Source organism: Meleagris gallopavo, chromosome 1, assembly GCF_000146605.3.
Source record: "Meleagris gallopavo isolate NT-WF06-2002-E0010 breed Aviagen turkey brand Nicholas breeding stock chromosome 1, Turkey_5.1, whole genome shotgun sequence".
In the NCBI taxonomy this organism is placed as follows: domain Eukaryota; kingdom Metazoa; phylum Chordata; class Aves; order Galliformes; family Phasianidae; genus Meleagris; species Meleagris gallopavo.
Genome location: NC_015011.2, coordinates 3,465,997 through 3,483,862, shown reverse-complemented (window position 1 = coordinate 3,483,862; position 17,866 = coordinate 3,465,997). Strand labels below are relative to the sequence as shown.

Sequence of the window (17,866 nt, the reverse complement as noted above, 5' to 3'; positions counted from 1 at the left end):
TACAGACAACTTGAGAGGGAGCCAGGACATGAACCAGTGAGATAGGAACTGATTTTCATTCAGCCTGATGGCTTGTCTACACCGAAGTACTCAGGAAAATTAATCTAAAATTAAAAGAAGGCATGATTTCAGAGTGGATTAATCAAAGTGAACACAACCCACCAGGTGGCCACTCTTGTTCAGCTTAAATCAACCTTCATTCCATTTAGCCAAAATGAAGTGGGTTAAATCAAATTAAAGTCTCCTTAGCCCTGAATGCCAAAATGCAGTGGGAGGAAGGCAAGATGCAGTTTAAGAATGCTAATTTAGGAGAGATCTGGTGATGGTCTCCACAGAAGCAAGCCCCCAAACGTAACATTTGGCACAAATACCAACCAAACATCAGGGATGGGGTGCACCTTCCTCTCCTGCTCCAGTGTCAGCAAAGGTGGGTTTTCCTACCCTACTCAATGTCTTGCCTTCCTCTCCAGCTGGCCGGATTCATATTTGGGTTCATATTGAGCAAGATGAGTTAGGACTTGGCCCTACTATACTGCTATCTGAAACTGTGCCAGCTGGTCAGCGCTACTGAAGTGTTTTCTCGCCTAATGTCACTCAGGTGCCATGCATTGGCTATGTGCCTGGATTTGCTCAATGAGAGATGGAGGCCATGATGGTCTTCCAAAGTGATGAATGCTGCAGAAGTGAGGATGTCAGCCTCCAGGAGAGGCTGGAGGTCCAGCACAGAGGAGGTCTGATCTGCAACCTTAAGGATGAGAACAGTGAAACTAGAGGAACAAGGAAATCTCAGCCTCACCACAAGCAGCCCCAATGTACAGGAAATATAGGGTAGATGGGTGATGGAGAGGTCAGTTTGCGCTGGCACATGGCACCACTGCAGCATCACAAAGTGCTGTCTGCACTTCTATGCACCTCCCTTTCCTCCCCTCCTCCCCTAAGATTTACAGCAGGAATCACCCTCCCAGGATAGCCTCTGCTCCCTCCTAGAGGCTTCAAGCCTCTGGCAGAGCCTTGCTCTGGGCAGGACTTGGAGGATGCTCGCCTGTCCTGAGAGTGAAAATGGCCAGCGGAAGAGTGATGGGAGGCTGTGATAAGACCCACAGCCTCGCCCTTCTTTGTGTGTCCAGAGCTTCTGGTGAGTCATGCCATCAGCCCAATGTTTAACCTTTTCAGGGTCAACATGCAACACCCACCACCAAGTCAGGATGGACCCAAAGGTGATGAGCTGGATCCATCTTTGGTCCATAGAGGCTTGAAGCATGATGTGAAGTAGATGAAGATGATGCTAAATGATGTAGGCAGCCACCTCCAGGAGGCACCAGTGATATCCACACAGATCCCAGCTTCTCTTGGTAAAAATTTGTGTGATTCCTAGTGAAGCATTAGTTCTTCAATGCTTTCTGCTTTTGCTGCATTTTTTGACTGTGCTGGGGATGGGCTCCTCCACAAACACTTCATGGAGTATCTGCGAACCTTCGCCCAGATTAAAGCTGCCACTACACAGAATTATAGAATGACTTAGGTTGGAAGGGACCTCAAAGATCACCTAGTTCAACCCATGCCTCAGACCAAGTTGAAGACTGCTAGGCCAAGCATTAGATCAGGATGCCAAGGGTCCCATCCAGCCTGGCTGTGGGTCTCTCCTAGTGCTTTTTGTAGGGGAGCTGAGCTGGACATCAGGATCAGCCCCTTTGCTGGGTTCAATCCCCTCCATGACCTTGGCAAGCCAGGGCTACGGAACCAGCAGCCTGGAGATTTCCTGTTAACGTCACAAGGAGGGCTCCACATTTCCTTGTGATCCTTTGTGTGTCCGTGCTATTTCAGGTCCCACCTTTTTTCTTCAGCTCCCACCCACAACTCCCTCTGGGTGGGGTCTTCCCGGATCATTTGGAGCTCTATGTATACACACACATATACGTATGCATGTCAATACATTTGTATAGCTGTGCATGCAAGTGGAGCCTTTGGGCAACGGCTGGACACGATGCTCTTGGCAGGAGGCTTGGGACTATTCTTTAAGTGGGGAGAGCCTAGGAAGGGAAGGACGCATCTCACCCTCCCTCCTATTCAAAACTATTTAAAGACTGACTGGCACAGAGTTGCTTTCCCACCAAGTGGCCCCAGTGACGATCTGGCTTTAAAGCTGTGTAATCAGATCAACTTCTATTGTTGGCAAATTCATAACTGCCTCATTATTTAACTATCCAGAAGCAATTGGTTTTATAGGGAAAAAGAACATCCATTTCAGCTCCTTTATTTTTATTTTTTTAATAAGTGCGTTGGGACTCAGTTTCCACTTGAAGAACTTTTGTTCTTCAAACTCAGCAGCTCCCGCTCTCCCCATCCTTAACATAAAACACATGATCACAGGAATCACTGATGAAAGATGCAAACAGTGAGAGATGACCTTTTTCAGTACTTTCCTGATGGAGGATTCTTCTGCACAGCACATTTGTTATGCAATTCTCTCTTTGCTGCTGTGGGCAGGAAAGCAGATGAGCCTTAACCATTTCCCCTCCTGAGAGGAAGGATGCTCTTCTAAGAGTGATGCATTGCTCATCCTTGCTCAGCCATAGCTCTCCAAAATAACCCTGGTGACATATTTAATCTATCCCTTCCACATTTCCCCCACCCCTACACACAAAACCAGATGAATTTCATATGGAGGAGCTATCTTCATTTACAGGCCAGTCTAACACCTTGCTTACCAGGGCCCCAATCTTGGTTGGGTGCCACAGCAATACAAATAATTAATAACACTAATTCCCATGAGAGTCTATTACATTATAATTCAACTTCCTTCCAAACAATGGCTCCTCTTCCTTGCTTTGTGTGTTCTTCAAAAGAAGCGGCTGCTGTGCTTTAGGGCTGGGACAGCAGTCGAGGTAAACATACACCCAGCACTCCTGCTCAGCTGGGCCTGGGCAGCAAAAAAAGATGAATCTGATTTCAGACAATTGCACTGTGGACAGGAAAAAAAAAAATTGGGGCTTTAAGGAAATCGCAATGTGTCAGCACTAAACATTACTTATTCTGAGAAGTCTCTTAGGGCATTTTTATTCAGTACTTCTTACTTCTTACTCAGAATGGCAATAAGAGCAAGAAATGATGAGAGAAGAAGTGCCCACTGGTCTCAGGCGTTCAAAACCTCTTTGTCTATGAAGCAGAGAAGGCTGCAGCCCCTGGTCCCAACACTGCAGTGGGGGGACATTGAGATTTATGGCGGATGCGCAGATTGCTGGCACAGTGCTTGGACATTTCCCTGCTTATGTGTGGGTACTGTGCCTTTACCACCCAAAAAGTGCATAAAGGGAAAGATGAAAAGATAATTCATAAGCAAGTAGAAATACATCTTCTTTCTTCAGCCAGTTCTGTGTTGAAGTTTGTCCATCCATTGGGTGCATGGGCCAGGCAAATTGTTCTGTGTGGGGTATTTGGGGAATGGAACCCAGTGCCATAGGTGCAATATCAAACTCAAAAGCAGGGACACCAAAATACTGTGTGTCCAACTAAAGCTGGATGGCAATACAGCCATCTTAAAATGTTTTGAGCTGGTTCATGCTGGAGAGAATGGGCTCTGGATGGAATGTCCTGATGGCCCTAGGTCCTTCTTTAAACATGTATCTGGCTCTGAAGCATATGGTGGCATATCTCTGAGATGGTTTGTCTGTTGCTAGGAAAAGGAATATAGGCTTACATAGCAAGTAGTGAAGGTGGAGAAAGAAGAAGGCTCTCACTAATAAGTTGGCCAACTGTCCTGACTTGATGTTTATGAAAAACAATGCACATTCTGGTCAAGACAGAGCCTGCAACAGTTTTAATTAGTCAAATCGAATGTGGTTTTGTCATAGGAGATGAGACACAACCAGGACCAGCCAGCTGGGTTCTTGGCTGCTGAGTGACATTGTCTTTCCAGCCCAGTGACCTCATTGTTATGAGTCAAAAGGGGAACAATGTTGTTCTCCCAGCAAGGAGTGGGATTCCTGTGTGGTTAGAGCCAAGCAGAAGAGCATGGGAAGTTGTAGGATGTCACTAGGTCGAGGATTCAGCGTTTTGCACACAGTTCAAACAAGCTGTGGCATTATTGTGTGCTGAAAAATACAATACAAGCATGGCATGCAACAGGGGTCATATTCAGCTCCTCAAAAACTCAACATCTGTCTCTGGACCAGAAGGTCTAGGTAGTGGGTTTGAGCATGAATAGAATCACTAGTTAGGAGAAGAAATACTACATGGCATCTTGCAGAAAGGAGAGCTCGCGGTACCCATACTCCCAGGGCTCTGAATGGAAAAATATCTGCATCTGTGTTAGCTTTAGAGTTCAGGGCTTCAGTGACATCTCCCTGCCACCAAAATCCTTCTCCCTCCTGGCTGCAAAGCGGCATGGCCATGTCTGGCAGTCGTGCAGCAGTCAGGCATGACAGGGCAAGGGAAGGAAGCAAAGGGAGTAAAGGAAGCAGGAAGGAAGAAGGATCTGCACCCCCTCCCTGTTGTTAATCATCCTCCCCTTTCGCTTTAGAGAAGCTGTCAGGTCTGCAAACACCATGCTTGAAAAGGTGCAGAGCAGTGGGCAGAAAAGGAGGACTGGTGCTGGGCTTGATGATATTATCCAAATTACTCTGCTCCTGGAACTGCAGAGACCGGATCACTGCTTATAGCACAGCAGTGAAGCTCTGACAAATAAGTTTGGGTGTTTCTTTTAGAAAACTGACCTAAAGTCATGATGGAGCTGGAGATGGGAAAAAAAGAGTGACTGCAGGTTGGGTCTTTGATGGGACCCACAGAAAGGCACCAGAAGAGTGATGGATGGGGCAATGAGTTGGGATTCAGTGGATACTACTGGTGGTAATCCTGCAGCTAGGGAGCAGTAATGGGAAGAAAGAGGGACAGCAAATTCAGCCCATGCTGGGCATGTGGTACACCAGAAAAGGCTGCTACTGTTTGAACAACTCTGTCTGCAAGTGATCACTGCCAATTCAAAGCAGTCTTGTTGCAAAAACTACTCTATGAGACACAAGGAAACCAGGACATTCAATTACAGAAAGGCAAAAGAGAAAACTGAAAATCCACACACACACTTTAAGGAAAGCACCATCAGCTCCTCCAGATGTATCTGGTTATTATTATCAGGGCAAAATAGTCTTTGACTTCAGTCAGGACAGCTCTCAGAAATCAGGCATTGGACATACTGATCATGGAAGCAAGGGAGAGCTGAGGCTTCAAAAGCAAACAGTGACTTTTAGCAATGCTTGGTATTGACTGTTGTTGCAATTACTTAACTAGCAAGCCTGTCATCTGCTCTCCCAAACAGAAGAACCATGCAAAATCAATGAATCATCAAGACCATAAGATCAAGTTCAACTGTCAAACCATCACAACCATGCCCACTAAACCATGTCCCTAATAGAATCATCAAGGTAAGAAAAGACCTCTAAGAAAAGAAACTGGCTCACATCCACACCAGCTCCAGCTGTACCCAAAAGGTGATATTTATTGCTATTATACAAACACATTAGTCTTCCCTCCCTGGAAGCATTCAAGGACAGGCTAGATGGGGCTTTGAGCAGCCTGGTCTAGAGTGAGGTGTCCCTGCCTATAGCAGGGGAGTTGAAACTAGATGATCTGAAAGGTTCCTTCCAACCCAAACCATTCTATGATTCTGTGAATTTATGTCATCAAGGAGAGCAAACCTCCTTTTCCCAGTCTCACAGGCTTCATGTTATAGCCATGAGTTGAACAGGACTGGACAACTTGCAGACCTTGAATTTAGGGATATGTAGTGAGATCCAAGTGGTAATGAGTTGCTATAATAAGCCTTATGGGGGGAAAAACATGCGAAAAATATGTGAAATCTGCCTACAGATTTCTCCTAATCACCTGTCCATCACAGAAAAGGATAGTCCTGTTGCACAGAACTGTGGCTGTTGGTAAGTATATTCTCCTGCCAGATCTGAGCAGAGGCGAAATCTTATTCCCTTGTCGCCTGCTGTGCTCACACCGAACCAAAATCCCTACAGAAACTACACAAGAGCTGCACCTTCCTCACCCCCCCACCCCCCTTAGTCAGTAGAGACGGAAACAAAGCCCTGCCCTCTGAGCTGGATTAGCAGGCAACCTCCCGAAAAAGCCAGCTGGGCTGGGGGCAGCCCGCGGCGCTGCTGCCAGCAAGGAAAGCAGCTTACATCACTACAGATTGGAGCAGCCCCACAAAACACACTGATGGGAAGACAAAGCGTAGAGCTACCACCGAATTCCTCCAGCTCAAACACAAGCACCAAACTGCCGGCACTCCTTCGGCAGGACTCTCCTAGGATTATTTCTCACCAAGTTCACAAGCTACACGTGAATTTGGTAGTTTACACAGTCTGTATCTTAGCTGAGGGCTTTCAGCCCATAGCAGCCCTGTTCCTGGGGCAGGATCCTGTGGGTGTTTGGAGGTTAGGGCTGGAAGCACCTCTGTGGTCGCTATGCCAAAAAATCCTACAGGCAATTAGAAAAGGAAGCTGGAAAAGCAGAGTGCAATTACCCAGCATCAAAATTTTCCTTCCTCTTCTCATCAAAAACACAGCAAGGGCCTCAGCAATCACCAGCCAGCTCCGAGCTTGGCATCTTTGAGCTGTGTTGAAAATGCAGCTCCTTGCATTCCTCTCCACTTTCTCCTCCATAAGCACCGTCATGCAGCTCTGTACACAGCCTGATACCTATTGAGCTGCTCACTATGTGCTCTGAGAAGGAGTTTCTGTGCTTCTATCAGCAATGTGGATGAGCCGCCGCAATCTCTGTTTCTAATGGGATCAGAGGAAAGACAGCCTTGCACCTTCAGGGCTGGCTGTGCCACCAAAAATCCTTAAACCCCCCCAAAACTTTACCTTGTGCAGGTGTCAGCTACCCATGGCCAGACTTTACAGAGCACAAAAGAGCTGGATTTCATTTTTTAATTTTTTAATTTTTTTAACAGAGAAATAGCTCTTTTCTTTCTCAGCTTAGATTTCTGCATTTCTCACCCCATTACTGGACCATACAAATTATATGTCCCCCACAAGACAACACACCCTGCTGCAACACAGCCTTAGATGCCTACTTTTCATTGACCACCAGTTCCACCCTTGTGTCACTTCCTTGGCAGAAAGAACAGCTTTATTTTCCCCAGGTTAGCTGCCCTAAATTGCCCTCACCAGTTGAGGCCACGACTGGGAGGAACACCAACAAAGCAAATGTGGATAGTGATGGATGGTAGGCTTTGTCTTTGATCACACAGCACACAGTGGTGGAAGTATTGGCCATCTTTGCCCTCATCAGGTATTAACACCACCAAATCTGCCATCAGCCTTCTCTTTGTTGGAAAGCCCCACAGAAAAAGCAGTTTAGGGTGAGATGGTAAATTACAGGCTAGATTTTGAGAACTGTTCTGCGTGACAGCACTTCACCACAGTATGGCCATCCTGAGACACTGATACCCCCGGCAGCCTGTGAGGGATTTGGCCTGGAGAAGCACAAAGTGAGGGCTGCAAGATCCAGCCCAGGGCCTGAATGATCTTAGTGCGTCCTTTGTCTTGACCTGCCTCCAGCTGTGACACTTCAGGCAATTTTAGCAATCTTAACTGATGTATTTTGGCATACACCTCCATACAATGGAGGTGATACCCCAATAGCTGCAACAGATACATGCAGAACAGTGATGGCAGGAGCAGCAACCACAATCATCTTGGTGGCAGTGATCATGCTGAACAGCCTCCTAATGAAAACATCCTTTGAGAGTATCCTCCTATGGTGAGGAGCTCAAGACACTGCAATATCATATTATCAAATTGTTTTCTTTTTGTGTGTTTGTTGCCTTAATCATGATGTTTAATCATCAAGCCAATTGGAGAAAGTGTTCTCATACAGGATCATCACAGAGATGGATCTAAACGGCCTAGCTGAGAGGATCCAGGTTCCCCCAGGTTTCACACAGTTGTCTATTTAATAGGGTTTTAGTTCAGAAAAAAGAAGGGAGGTTGAACTTACTACTCTCTGTGCTTCCAAGATCCCCATGATGGCCATGCAGTGTGCATGGATGGAAGCTCACCAGGATCTGCCAGGCTACATTGCTCTCCTGGACACAAGGACTGGTCCAAGCTGCTGTTCCGTGGGGAAGAAAGACCTGCACTACCATGGGTCACTGTCCTGGAGAGATGAGGTCACCTTCTATTTTCTGAAAGGATGAATGTGTCATCTAGCATCAAACAGGAGATATATACATATTCATTGCAAACAATACACTGCGCTAAGTATAAATTCAAATGGAACATCCACGGCGCTTGGGGATTTTTCAGCACTAAATGAGATGGGATTTGGATGCAAGACAAAAACTGTTGAGCCAATTAAAGAAAGTTAACCCTAATCCTAACCTTGTTTTTTTTTTTTTCCTTCCTTTTTTTCCTTTTTTTTTCCAGTGCCCAGCCTCTCTGCATATAATAGAAAGACGCATTCAGCAATTCCACCAATGGTTAATTTTAAGCTGCGAAAGCAACTGGGAACTGGCAGCTGAAAAATAAAATAGCTTTCTCTCCTGTTTTAAACAGTAAAAGTGAGATTTAAGAGAACGACTCCTGTTTATTCACAACCCCCCAGGGACAAGAAACAATTCATTTCAGTCACTAACTCCATCTGAGATTGACACTTGAGATTTGCTCAGTAAGTTTCTTAGTTTTAATCTCGAAAGCGTGTTGAAAAGTGTATGGGTTAGGTATCCTTGGTCCTGGGTTGCCTGATGTATCTTAGAAGAATTTCAAATGCTGTTTCACATCTGTCAGTTTAACAGAAATTTCACTCATGAGTAAAGAGTGGTTGCCTGCAACGAGCCCAAAGTTAGTGCCGTTCAGCATTTCCTAGGGAGACCTGAAAGATGTACACATTAAAAATCAAAACAGAGTGGTGGCAGCCTATATAGCTGTTTAAACAAACATGTTCAAAGTGTGACTACCCAGTTAGAAAATACAGCTGAAAGGTAACAGCAGCCTGTAAATTTCCATGTTTTACAGTGAGCAACCAAGGGGAATCAACCTTGCGTAAGGGATATAGCTATGAATTGGAAATGAAAAGCATGATTAAAATGAAATCATTCCAATAAAGACTTTTTGCTTCCTTATTTTAAACCATGATTGAAATTCCTAATTTAAGCCACATCAATTTAAATCAAAGCACTTTGCAGTAAAAGGAAGTTTTGAACCCTTTGTAAGGTTTTAATGAGAAAAAGCACGTTCCTGTATTGAATGTGGATAATGGGGACTCATTGGTACCTCAAGGACCTGTCTTTTAGAAGCCTACAAATTGCACAGAGTGAGAGTTTGGAGGGTTTTTTTTTTTTTCAGCAGTCTGGGAAAAACTTAAGGAAACAGAATAATTTCAGTGCTAGGGGGTTGTAAGAAGCTCAGAATGCATTTTTTTACGATACATTACATGACTATTCAAGATGGGAAAATTTATCACCTGTACCAAGGAGGTCAGCATCTACATGTGAACTACCTGAGGCTCAGGTAAGTGCAGCGCTGATGATCTCAAAAGCCACTGGGGTATGCTGAGATTAACTCCTGCATGCTTGAAAATTGAGGTCAAGAGGGTGATTTGACTGCTGGCCTCACAGCCAATGGGATGTCATGTCTCGTTTTGCTCATAGTTTGCCTTGGTTGCCTCTTGGTCAACTCAGGGTTTGCAAGGAGCCCTATGGCAGGTGCAGGCTCATTCCATTTGTAGCACACCACACTGCTGCAATCCAACCTTTCATTGCCACGGATGATTTCGGTGTGCTTATAGCATTGCTTTAACTTGGCATCAAACCATATGCATTTTGAAAGAGGCACTGCCCTGCACGAATATGAACACTGTCACAGTGTGCTGAGTCAGATCAGAGAACTGATCCATCTGAAAACACAGCATTATTAAATAAAAGAAAAAGAAAAAAAAAGAGCAGGGTGGGAGCTGTTTTGTGCATTTACTGTGAGTTATTATGTTCTCCATCTTGCCAAGAGAAACCTGTGGGAACAAACAGATGCAGGCTCTGAAACCAAATCAGGTCACCATCAGCTAAAGAGGGAGAACACGGCCAAAAGATTTTATGAAATAAAATGCTGGGTTGGAAGTGGTGCAATAGCAATCTCTATTGAAGAGGCTTAATATTAGCTCACCTAGAACACGCTAGAAAACATTCTTCCCTTGACTGTGCCTTAGGCATCTCTTCTGTTGGTTGATAAATTAGAAAGGTATAACAAGAACAACTATAATTTGCAGAATCATAGAATCGTTTGAGTTGGAAGGGACCGTAAAGGCCATCTAGTCCAACTCCCCTGCAATTGGGGCACCCACCACCAATGTGGGCAGCCTGTGCCAGTGCTTCACAACCGTTACTGGAGCAGGTTGCCCAGATATAGGGGTGTAATTGCTTATTTAGAATATGTATATATTTAATAACACTCCTCAGAAGCTCTGAACATACTTGCATGCTGCCAATGACAACGCTAAGCCTCAGACACAATGAAGTGAGCATAAAAAATACATGCTTCATACCCATCAAACCTTTAACTTCATGCCGACCCCCTTTTACAAAACTAAGAACTCCTGCAGTCAGCTGGGAGGGTGACTTTTTTAGATACAACCCATTCAATTATTTTTAAAACAACTGATTGAACGTTTTAAATCATCCCCCATCAAGTCTATTCGGCTCCTCACTAAGAAAGCTACAAAAGAGCTGAGGAACGCAGCATATCTCTTGCTCGTGGGTCCACCTCAGCTCCTGGTACTGCTGCAACCATTTGCAATTATCCAGGGAAAAGTTGTATCAATACAGCTGGTGCTAATTGGATATGTGCTGGGGAATGCAGTGCACCGCTTTGCCCACTCTGCCCTTTCTCACAGTCGAGGAACACAGTGCTGTGATAAGCAAGGTGTAATAGTCACCCTGAAAGCTATCCAGGCAGTGTCATTTAAACTTTTGACTTTTTTTTTCCTCACTGCGTTTGTGGTGGAATTTCTTATCTCACCCTTCTGCCTTTAGACTCTGGGGGGGAGAAAAAAACAGCGTTTTTGCTATCACGCTTCAGAGAAGGGCTTTTTTCAAACGCAGTTTCTCCAAAACCTGCAAACCCTTTCAAATTCACTCTGCCAGAGTTAGAAATCTTGCATTCTCTCTTGGCCTGTGTTTAGCAGAAACCACTTGGAATTAATGCCTGATAAGCGTGTCTCCTCCTTTCTTACAATAGCCAGCACGCAGATTTAATGTATCTTTAAGTACTACAGCTGAGTAACTCTAAGCCAGTTTCTATCTCCTTCAGTTAGAATTACTAAAATCAATTAAGGCGGAGAGAGAAAAATTCAGCCTCTCTCATTAATAACTAAGGCCGTATGCTACCACTGCAAAATGACCATCTTCTCTCTAACACTATGCACATGTGCTGGAAGACCAAAGCTGCACGCACGTTGAATTTGCAAAGAAAAAAAAAAAACCTGCTGGATTAATCCAGCTTTTATTTTGGGTGCTAAGAATATGAAGCTAACCTCAGGGCAACATCTACAATGGGAGTAACTCGGAAATAAAATATTAACTGTTCCATTTTGGAGATTTCCTTGCAAATCCCATCTGCCTGTTTTTAAGGCACACGTCCTGCACTCAGGTTCAAACACAGCCTTGATTTAAACCCAAAGACTGTTCTTCCCATCTGCCTTACATGCTGCCGTCTTTGTGGTGTACTCCTGACCCACCAAGAACACGTCTCCAAACCCACATTTTTGGATGTTTCTAAACAGATACTGTTACACAAGATCAGTATTTCTGAGGGCAGATCCTGGATGCTTTTGGTGTAACATAAACTCTGCAGGGCATCATCCATGGACATACCAATCTCTAGTGTCTAAATCATAGTATCATTATGGTTGGAAAAGACCACTAAGGTCATTCAGTCCAACCATCAACCCATGCCCACTAACCATGTCCCTCAGTGCCACAACTGCCCTTTTCTTGAACACTGCTCTACCACCTCCCTGGGCAGCCTGTTCCAATGCCCCGTCACTCCTTCTGAGAAGAAACTAATATCCAACCTGAACTCCTCTGGCACAACTTAAAGCCATTCCCTCTCATTCTATTGTTGTTACCAGGGAGAAAAGGCCAACTCTCACCTTGCCACAACCTCCTTTCATGTCATTGTAGACAACAATAAGGTCTCCCCTGAGCCTCCTCTCTTCCAAACTGGACAATCCCAATTCCCTCAGCCCCTCCCCATACGACCTGTTTTCCAGAACAGTCACAGCTACATTGCACTTTTTCGGACTCACTCAGCTCATTAGACATCTGAATTCTCCCCAGAATAAGAGGATGGTGGCCCTATCACTGTGTTGAGCAGCGGTGCCTTGGACGAGCTATGTACAAGTTGAGCCATGCTGAAAGCACATCACAATGTGGGGAGCACAGTGCATTCAGACACTGCCTTTTTGCAGCTGGTTTATTACAGATGCATATCTAAAACCAGGTGCTGTACCATAGCTGAAGGCTCTTTCCCATTCATTTGCCCCTCTGCTCTATTCTGGGCATTGAGGCGTCGTGCTGAGTTAATTTTAATAAGTCTTTTGCATTCTCCCTGCCTCCTTGCAATACTCTGTCACCAAACTGTCACCAGCAGCACACACAACACACAAGTAAGCACTGCTGGCCTGCGACCAAGAAAACCACAACACGTACATTATTTATGGGAAGCAATAGGTACTAACTGCACGTGGAGCAGCATGTGCTGCAAAGACAATGATTTGCAAAGCAGCCACATCTGGTGATGAGAAAACTTCAGCAAGAAAATCTGTGCCCTGACAAGCAAATGATCAGTGGAGAATAATGGTGCTTTTAAGGGTCTGGAGCAACTTCACTTTATATCTTGAAGCACAGAGGTTTTTTTCACAATAGGGTTGAGGAGGCATCCTGGCATCTGGTGGTTGCCAAGAGGTCTCAGCAATTTTCAAAGACCTGAGACTTGAGACACTCTATGGCTCAAGTCCAGTATCCATGCAGCCCGCCATGTAGCTCATGCCAAATATCCCACCTCAAAGCTTTGCACTACCAGTAGTAGTAGCAGGAACGCTACTACTGGCATTTTCCAGGACTGTCCAAAGCACTCATTATTTCTAGCACTATTTGCAATTCAAAACAGGCAGCTAACTTCAGGTGGGTTTAAACTCTAACGTAATGGTTTTGGATATGGACTAGTCCCACTGCTTAGGCATCTCAAAACTGGAGCTGTGGCATGAGGAGAGCACTTCTCTCCTGCCTCCTTCCATCTTTCTCAGGGACCTCCAGAGTAAAGCACTGCAAAGCTTCTGCCAAGCACTACAGCAGAAATATGTGCAGTTAGAGCCATTAAAACTTGACAAAGCTCCCAAATAATGAAGAATTCAGCATGACAAAGCACCTCAGGGTATGGGACACCATCACACCACACAGTTTAGGAGAAAAGAGCAATTCTTTGGTCAAGCACCAACAGCACATAGAAAGGATTCTGCAGGAAGCTGAAGCTACATTCCCAAACACCAAGGCTGGTTGTCTCACAAGCTGCAATGCTGTCTCCCATCAAAGAATCCCAAGACAGGTTTCTATAGCACACAGTTCTGATATGGCTGTGCAACATCTGTGCAGAAAACAGCAAATCATGCCCCAAATACTCCATGGTTTCAACCCCAACAGCTCCATCTTATGGGTGCTTAGCATATTTTATGGCATGTGAGCTCATCTAAGCGCATTCAGCAGCAAGATGCACCCTGGTTTGTCCTCTGTGGAGCCAGGGATTGGACTCGATGATCCTGATGAGTCCCTTCCAACTCGGGATATTCAATGTTTCTATGATTCTATGAGCACAGGTGGCTGGAGAACAACAGCTGTGACGTTAAACACCTGGATTTAGTGGGAGGTATCCCTTCCCATGGCAGGGGGGCTCAAATTATGTGATCTTTAAAGTCCCTTTCAACCCAGACCATTCTATGATTCTACAATTAACAGATGACTGTATGCATCTTCTAGGATAACAATAATAACAGAAGCAAAATGTGCTGAAGAGCTCTCTGAAAGGCAGGGCGTGCATTGCAACAACTCAGGAACAACGTCGTTACGCAGAGACTGGCTGGTTACGGAAGGAGCTGTGCAGGCAGCAATCACAAACAGATTTTTGAGGAGGAAGTTGGTAGGGGCATGAGAAAATGCTCCAGAGAGCTTGTGAGATTACACATGCCTGCACATGGGGAATGGACCAAACAGGGCCACCTGGATTCCTGTGGAGTTCAAGCCCCTCTGTGACGTTTAGGACTGAAGGTGAGGCGAATGCTTGGCTTGGTGTTCAGGAAGGAGGATGTTCTGTGCCCCTATGTGTGGGTTTGTACCAGGCTTGGTCCCAGCTGCTTGGACCATACGTGGAAGGAGCTACTGAAGGCACCGTGGCTCTGGGTGCCATGGTGGGTCATCGGGGATAAGGCAAAGGGCCTACGTGGTGAAGGACTTGCAGCTGAGCAAGAAGGGGGCAAAATACAATGTGGATGTGAGCAGGTGGGATAGATGCATCCTGTATCTAAATCCTGATAGCAAATCTCTGCTCTAGAAAAGTGATGTAACACCCAGAATAACACAGGGGATACTGCACAGCCTGAGGGATCCTCACTGACTGGAATTTAGTTTCCAAATCCCACTGTCCCAAAACACTCCAGAGTTTGCTTGCACTGTGTTGGCATTCCTACGTTTTCTGGAGGGCGCAAGTGGGGACGGAGGATGCGGGACTTAATGGGAAATAATAACTGAAGTGCTACCCAAACCTCTCTGCAAATGCTGAGAGCAGATATTTGCAGCCAGTCTCCTGCCACCACCAACATGAGTGATCACCAGCCTCCTCATCACAAGCCTCTAAAGCAACAATCTGGAATCAAATCAGTGTATTGCATGGCTCCACTCCTTTCATCCAGGGACCTTCAAGCGCTTTACAAACAAGCCTTTAATTAAGCCTCCTAAAACAGACCCATGGGGTATCATTACTGAATCTGTTTTGCCACCAGGGAATCAAAGGTATTGCGCTGCTAAAATGGCAAGAGTTGGAAATGAGTTGCAAAAATCCTGTCAAAGTTCCTCCAGCAGCGACTGTTTGAGAATACACGTTCTGCTTCAGTGCTGAATTTAAAACACTTCAGTTAATGACTTTGTTCCTCCTGTTGGCACCCACCAATTTCCTGCTTCTGCCCATCTCAGCATTAGCATCCAATGAATCAGATGGATTTTAAGAATGCATGTCTTTGACAGCTTGTCTTGGACAAACACGAGCACCAAGCACCAGGAAACCAGAGCAGCTTTTGGGAATGAAGAAGGCTGTTTTGGCAGCAACCCGGAGATGTGTTTGTTTAGAGCCAGACAAAGGGTAAGGGCTGCTCCTGCCCTTAGGGCAGGTTTGAGCTTGGGGCTCTTCTTAATCCTCTGAGGATAAAACATATCGTTTTACTCTTCCTGATGCAATTCTGCTATTGTGCCCCCAGTGGGACAGAAGATCTAATATGTAGGAGGAATAAATAAAATATCCTGGGAGCACGCTACAACCCCGTAGGGCCCCTCACAAGCTGTCTGAATTTCAAGATGTTATGTGCCCCATGTTTTACGTGCAGCATCTCTTATGTGGAGTGGCTGTGCTTTGTCCGAGTGTGATTTTATTCTGATTTATGGCAAAAGAGAAATAGGGGGGGATCTTTCCAGAATCAGCTACAAACCTGGAAGCAGCATTCGTAGTGAAATAGCTGTACCTCAAAGAGCTGCTCTTAAGAACTAAGGTCCAATTCTGCTCTGCCCCAAACACAACCTTGTCACCTTCTTCCTCACGGCAATAGAAACCATCCCAAAACCCAGCTCCCTGCTCACTCATGAGTTTCACATCCAAATTAAACAGAAAACAAGTGCAAGTGGCAGTGAGCTCCATCCCAGTTACTCCTTTAAGCCACACAAAAAACTTCTGGTTTCATTTACAAACTCAATTTCTACCCAATTTGGTGGAAAAAGAGGTGCACTGCTTGAGTAATGCAGATGGTTACGATAGATAAACACTGGTGGGACCAGCAGCAAGACCTGGCCAAGCAGTCATGCCCAAGCCCAAACACCCAGCTGCAAAGGAAACCTATTTCGACCCTGAAGGAAGAAAATCCCAGTGCCAGCACCCAAGGAACAACATAAAAGCACCTCTAAGGAGCTTATTTCTAACCTTAGGAGCAGCAACTAATGGCAAGGAAACGCTGTTTTTTGAGGGATTTAATCAAATAATTTCCGAGAAATATGTAATAGGATCACTTGAGAGTGCTGTAGAAACATGTCCCTCTAACTTCCCAGGGCACCGTCCTGGAGCTGAAGCCTGTTTTTGTCCCACTCTGCACTCCGTTCTGAAAAACAACACAAAACCTTCCAAGAAGCCAAATTCAGCCAAATTTTGCCCAGCGCCAGAAAACCTGCTTAACAGCTCCTGCTTTATGCCAATTTAATGAGGCTGAACCATTTTAACAGCAAGAGAATTTTCTTGCAAAGCCCATGTCAGCACCAGGAAGAGATGAGGACTTCCCACCTGCGTGCCCACCACGACCAGATGCCACGAGGTGACACGGTAACACCCATGAGCAGCAGAACAATAAAACAGGGGCAGGCAGAGATTCCAGCCTGACCTCGGCCAATAATTCCCCATGCAGTTCAGACCCCAGGGTCCTCCCTTCACTCTGCATTTACCTCCGCAGAGATCCCAAGCTTTTGTTACCTTGAATCAAAGTCTGTGCAGCTCCACAGTTCGATGTGACCCAAAGCAAGATTTCACCTCCTCCTTTATTCTTTTCCCCCATTTCTCTCTGAATACAACCAAGAGATCCCCCAACTCTTCCCTGCCTTTATTCACTTCGAAAACAATCTGTGCATTTCACTTCCCCGCTACTTGTCTGTGCAATTTAAGACCATCACTCTGACAAAACCATCCCTCCCACAGCCATTCTCACAGCACCTGAGACAGCATCCACACCTCCGCTCCCCAAACTCCCCAATCCCTCCCAGCAAAGGGTCTCCACCACTCCAGCTCCTTTATCCACCTCCAACACCGACTTTGCCATCTCCCCTCATCTTTTTCCCACCTCTCTGCAAACCAAAGGCATGGGCTCAATCCGGACAGCACCATGCACTCTGGATCACTGCCACGATGCCTCCAACCTAAAGCCCAACCATGACTGCAACCCTAAGTCTAACCATGATGCCGACCCAAAGTCCAGCTGTGACTCCAACCCAACATCCAAGCCACGACACCAACCCAAACTCCGACCACACTTGGGGCCCCAAAAGAGCTGCATGAGGCTCAATGCTCCATGCTCTCTTTTCCATACCGCCGCTCCAGTGCCCCACTGAAGGGCTTTGTGAAGAAGCAGCGCGTTCAGCTCACAGCGTTGCATAAAGGAACGAACACTGCGGCGCGCTGCCCTATAGATTCGCGCCCGAAGTTGAGCTGCCAGTTGGCAATTCCAATGGTTTCCTGCATTTAGTTTCTAAACGAGAGGCTGAATAAAGCCAAATTCATGCACACACCACCCCGAGTGCTTTTTTTACACCTTTCTTCCCCAGTTGCTTCCAGTGAGTAAAGTAGAAAGCAGAGAGGGAGGATGCTGGATGCGCTCAGCCCCCGAAAAAAAAAAAAAACACCCAAACAGCAAAGCGAAGGCAAAACAACGAGGCGGCTCCGGGTGCCACTTACCGTGCAGCAGCAGCGGGAGCAGCGGCAGCAGCAGCGGTGCCCGCATGGTGCTCTGTGCGGCCGTCCCCGCTTCGGCTCCCTGCGCTCTCACCGTCGGGCGCCCGCTGTCCTCCCCC

General features: G+C 45.9%; 2 protein-coding genes across 7 annotated transcripts in view; one reads left to right on the top strand and one right to left on the bottom strand.

The window, feature by feature from the left end:
• The window catches only part of PODXL (podocalyxin like), a 40,365-nt gene extending 22,505 nt beyond the window's left edge, over positions 1-17,860 (bottom strand). For all 6 annotated transcript variants that reach the window (XM_010712933.2, XM_010712988.2, XM_010713116.2 and 3 more), the window contains exon 1: positions 17,751-17,860. In XM_010712933.2, coding sequence (XP_010711235.1) covers positions 17,751-17,796 — 46 coding nt within the window. In that variant the 5' untranslated portion in view covers positions 17,797-17,860. The remainder of the gene's footprint in view (positions 1-17,750) is intronic.
• PRKCQ (protein kinase C theta) overlaps positions 1-17,866 on the top strand; it is an 826,629-nt gene that overhangs the window by 267,142 nt on the left and 541,621 nt on the right. The window lies entirely within an intron of this gene.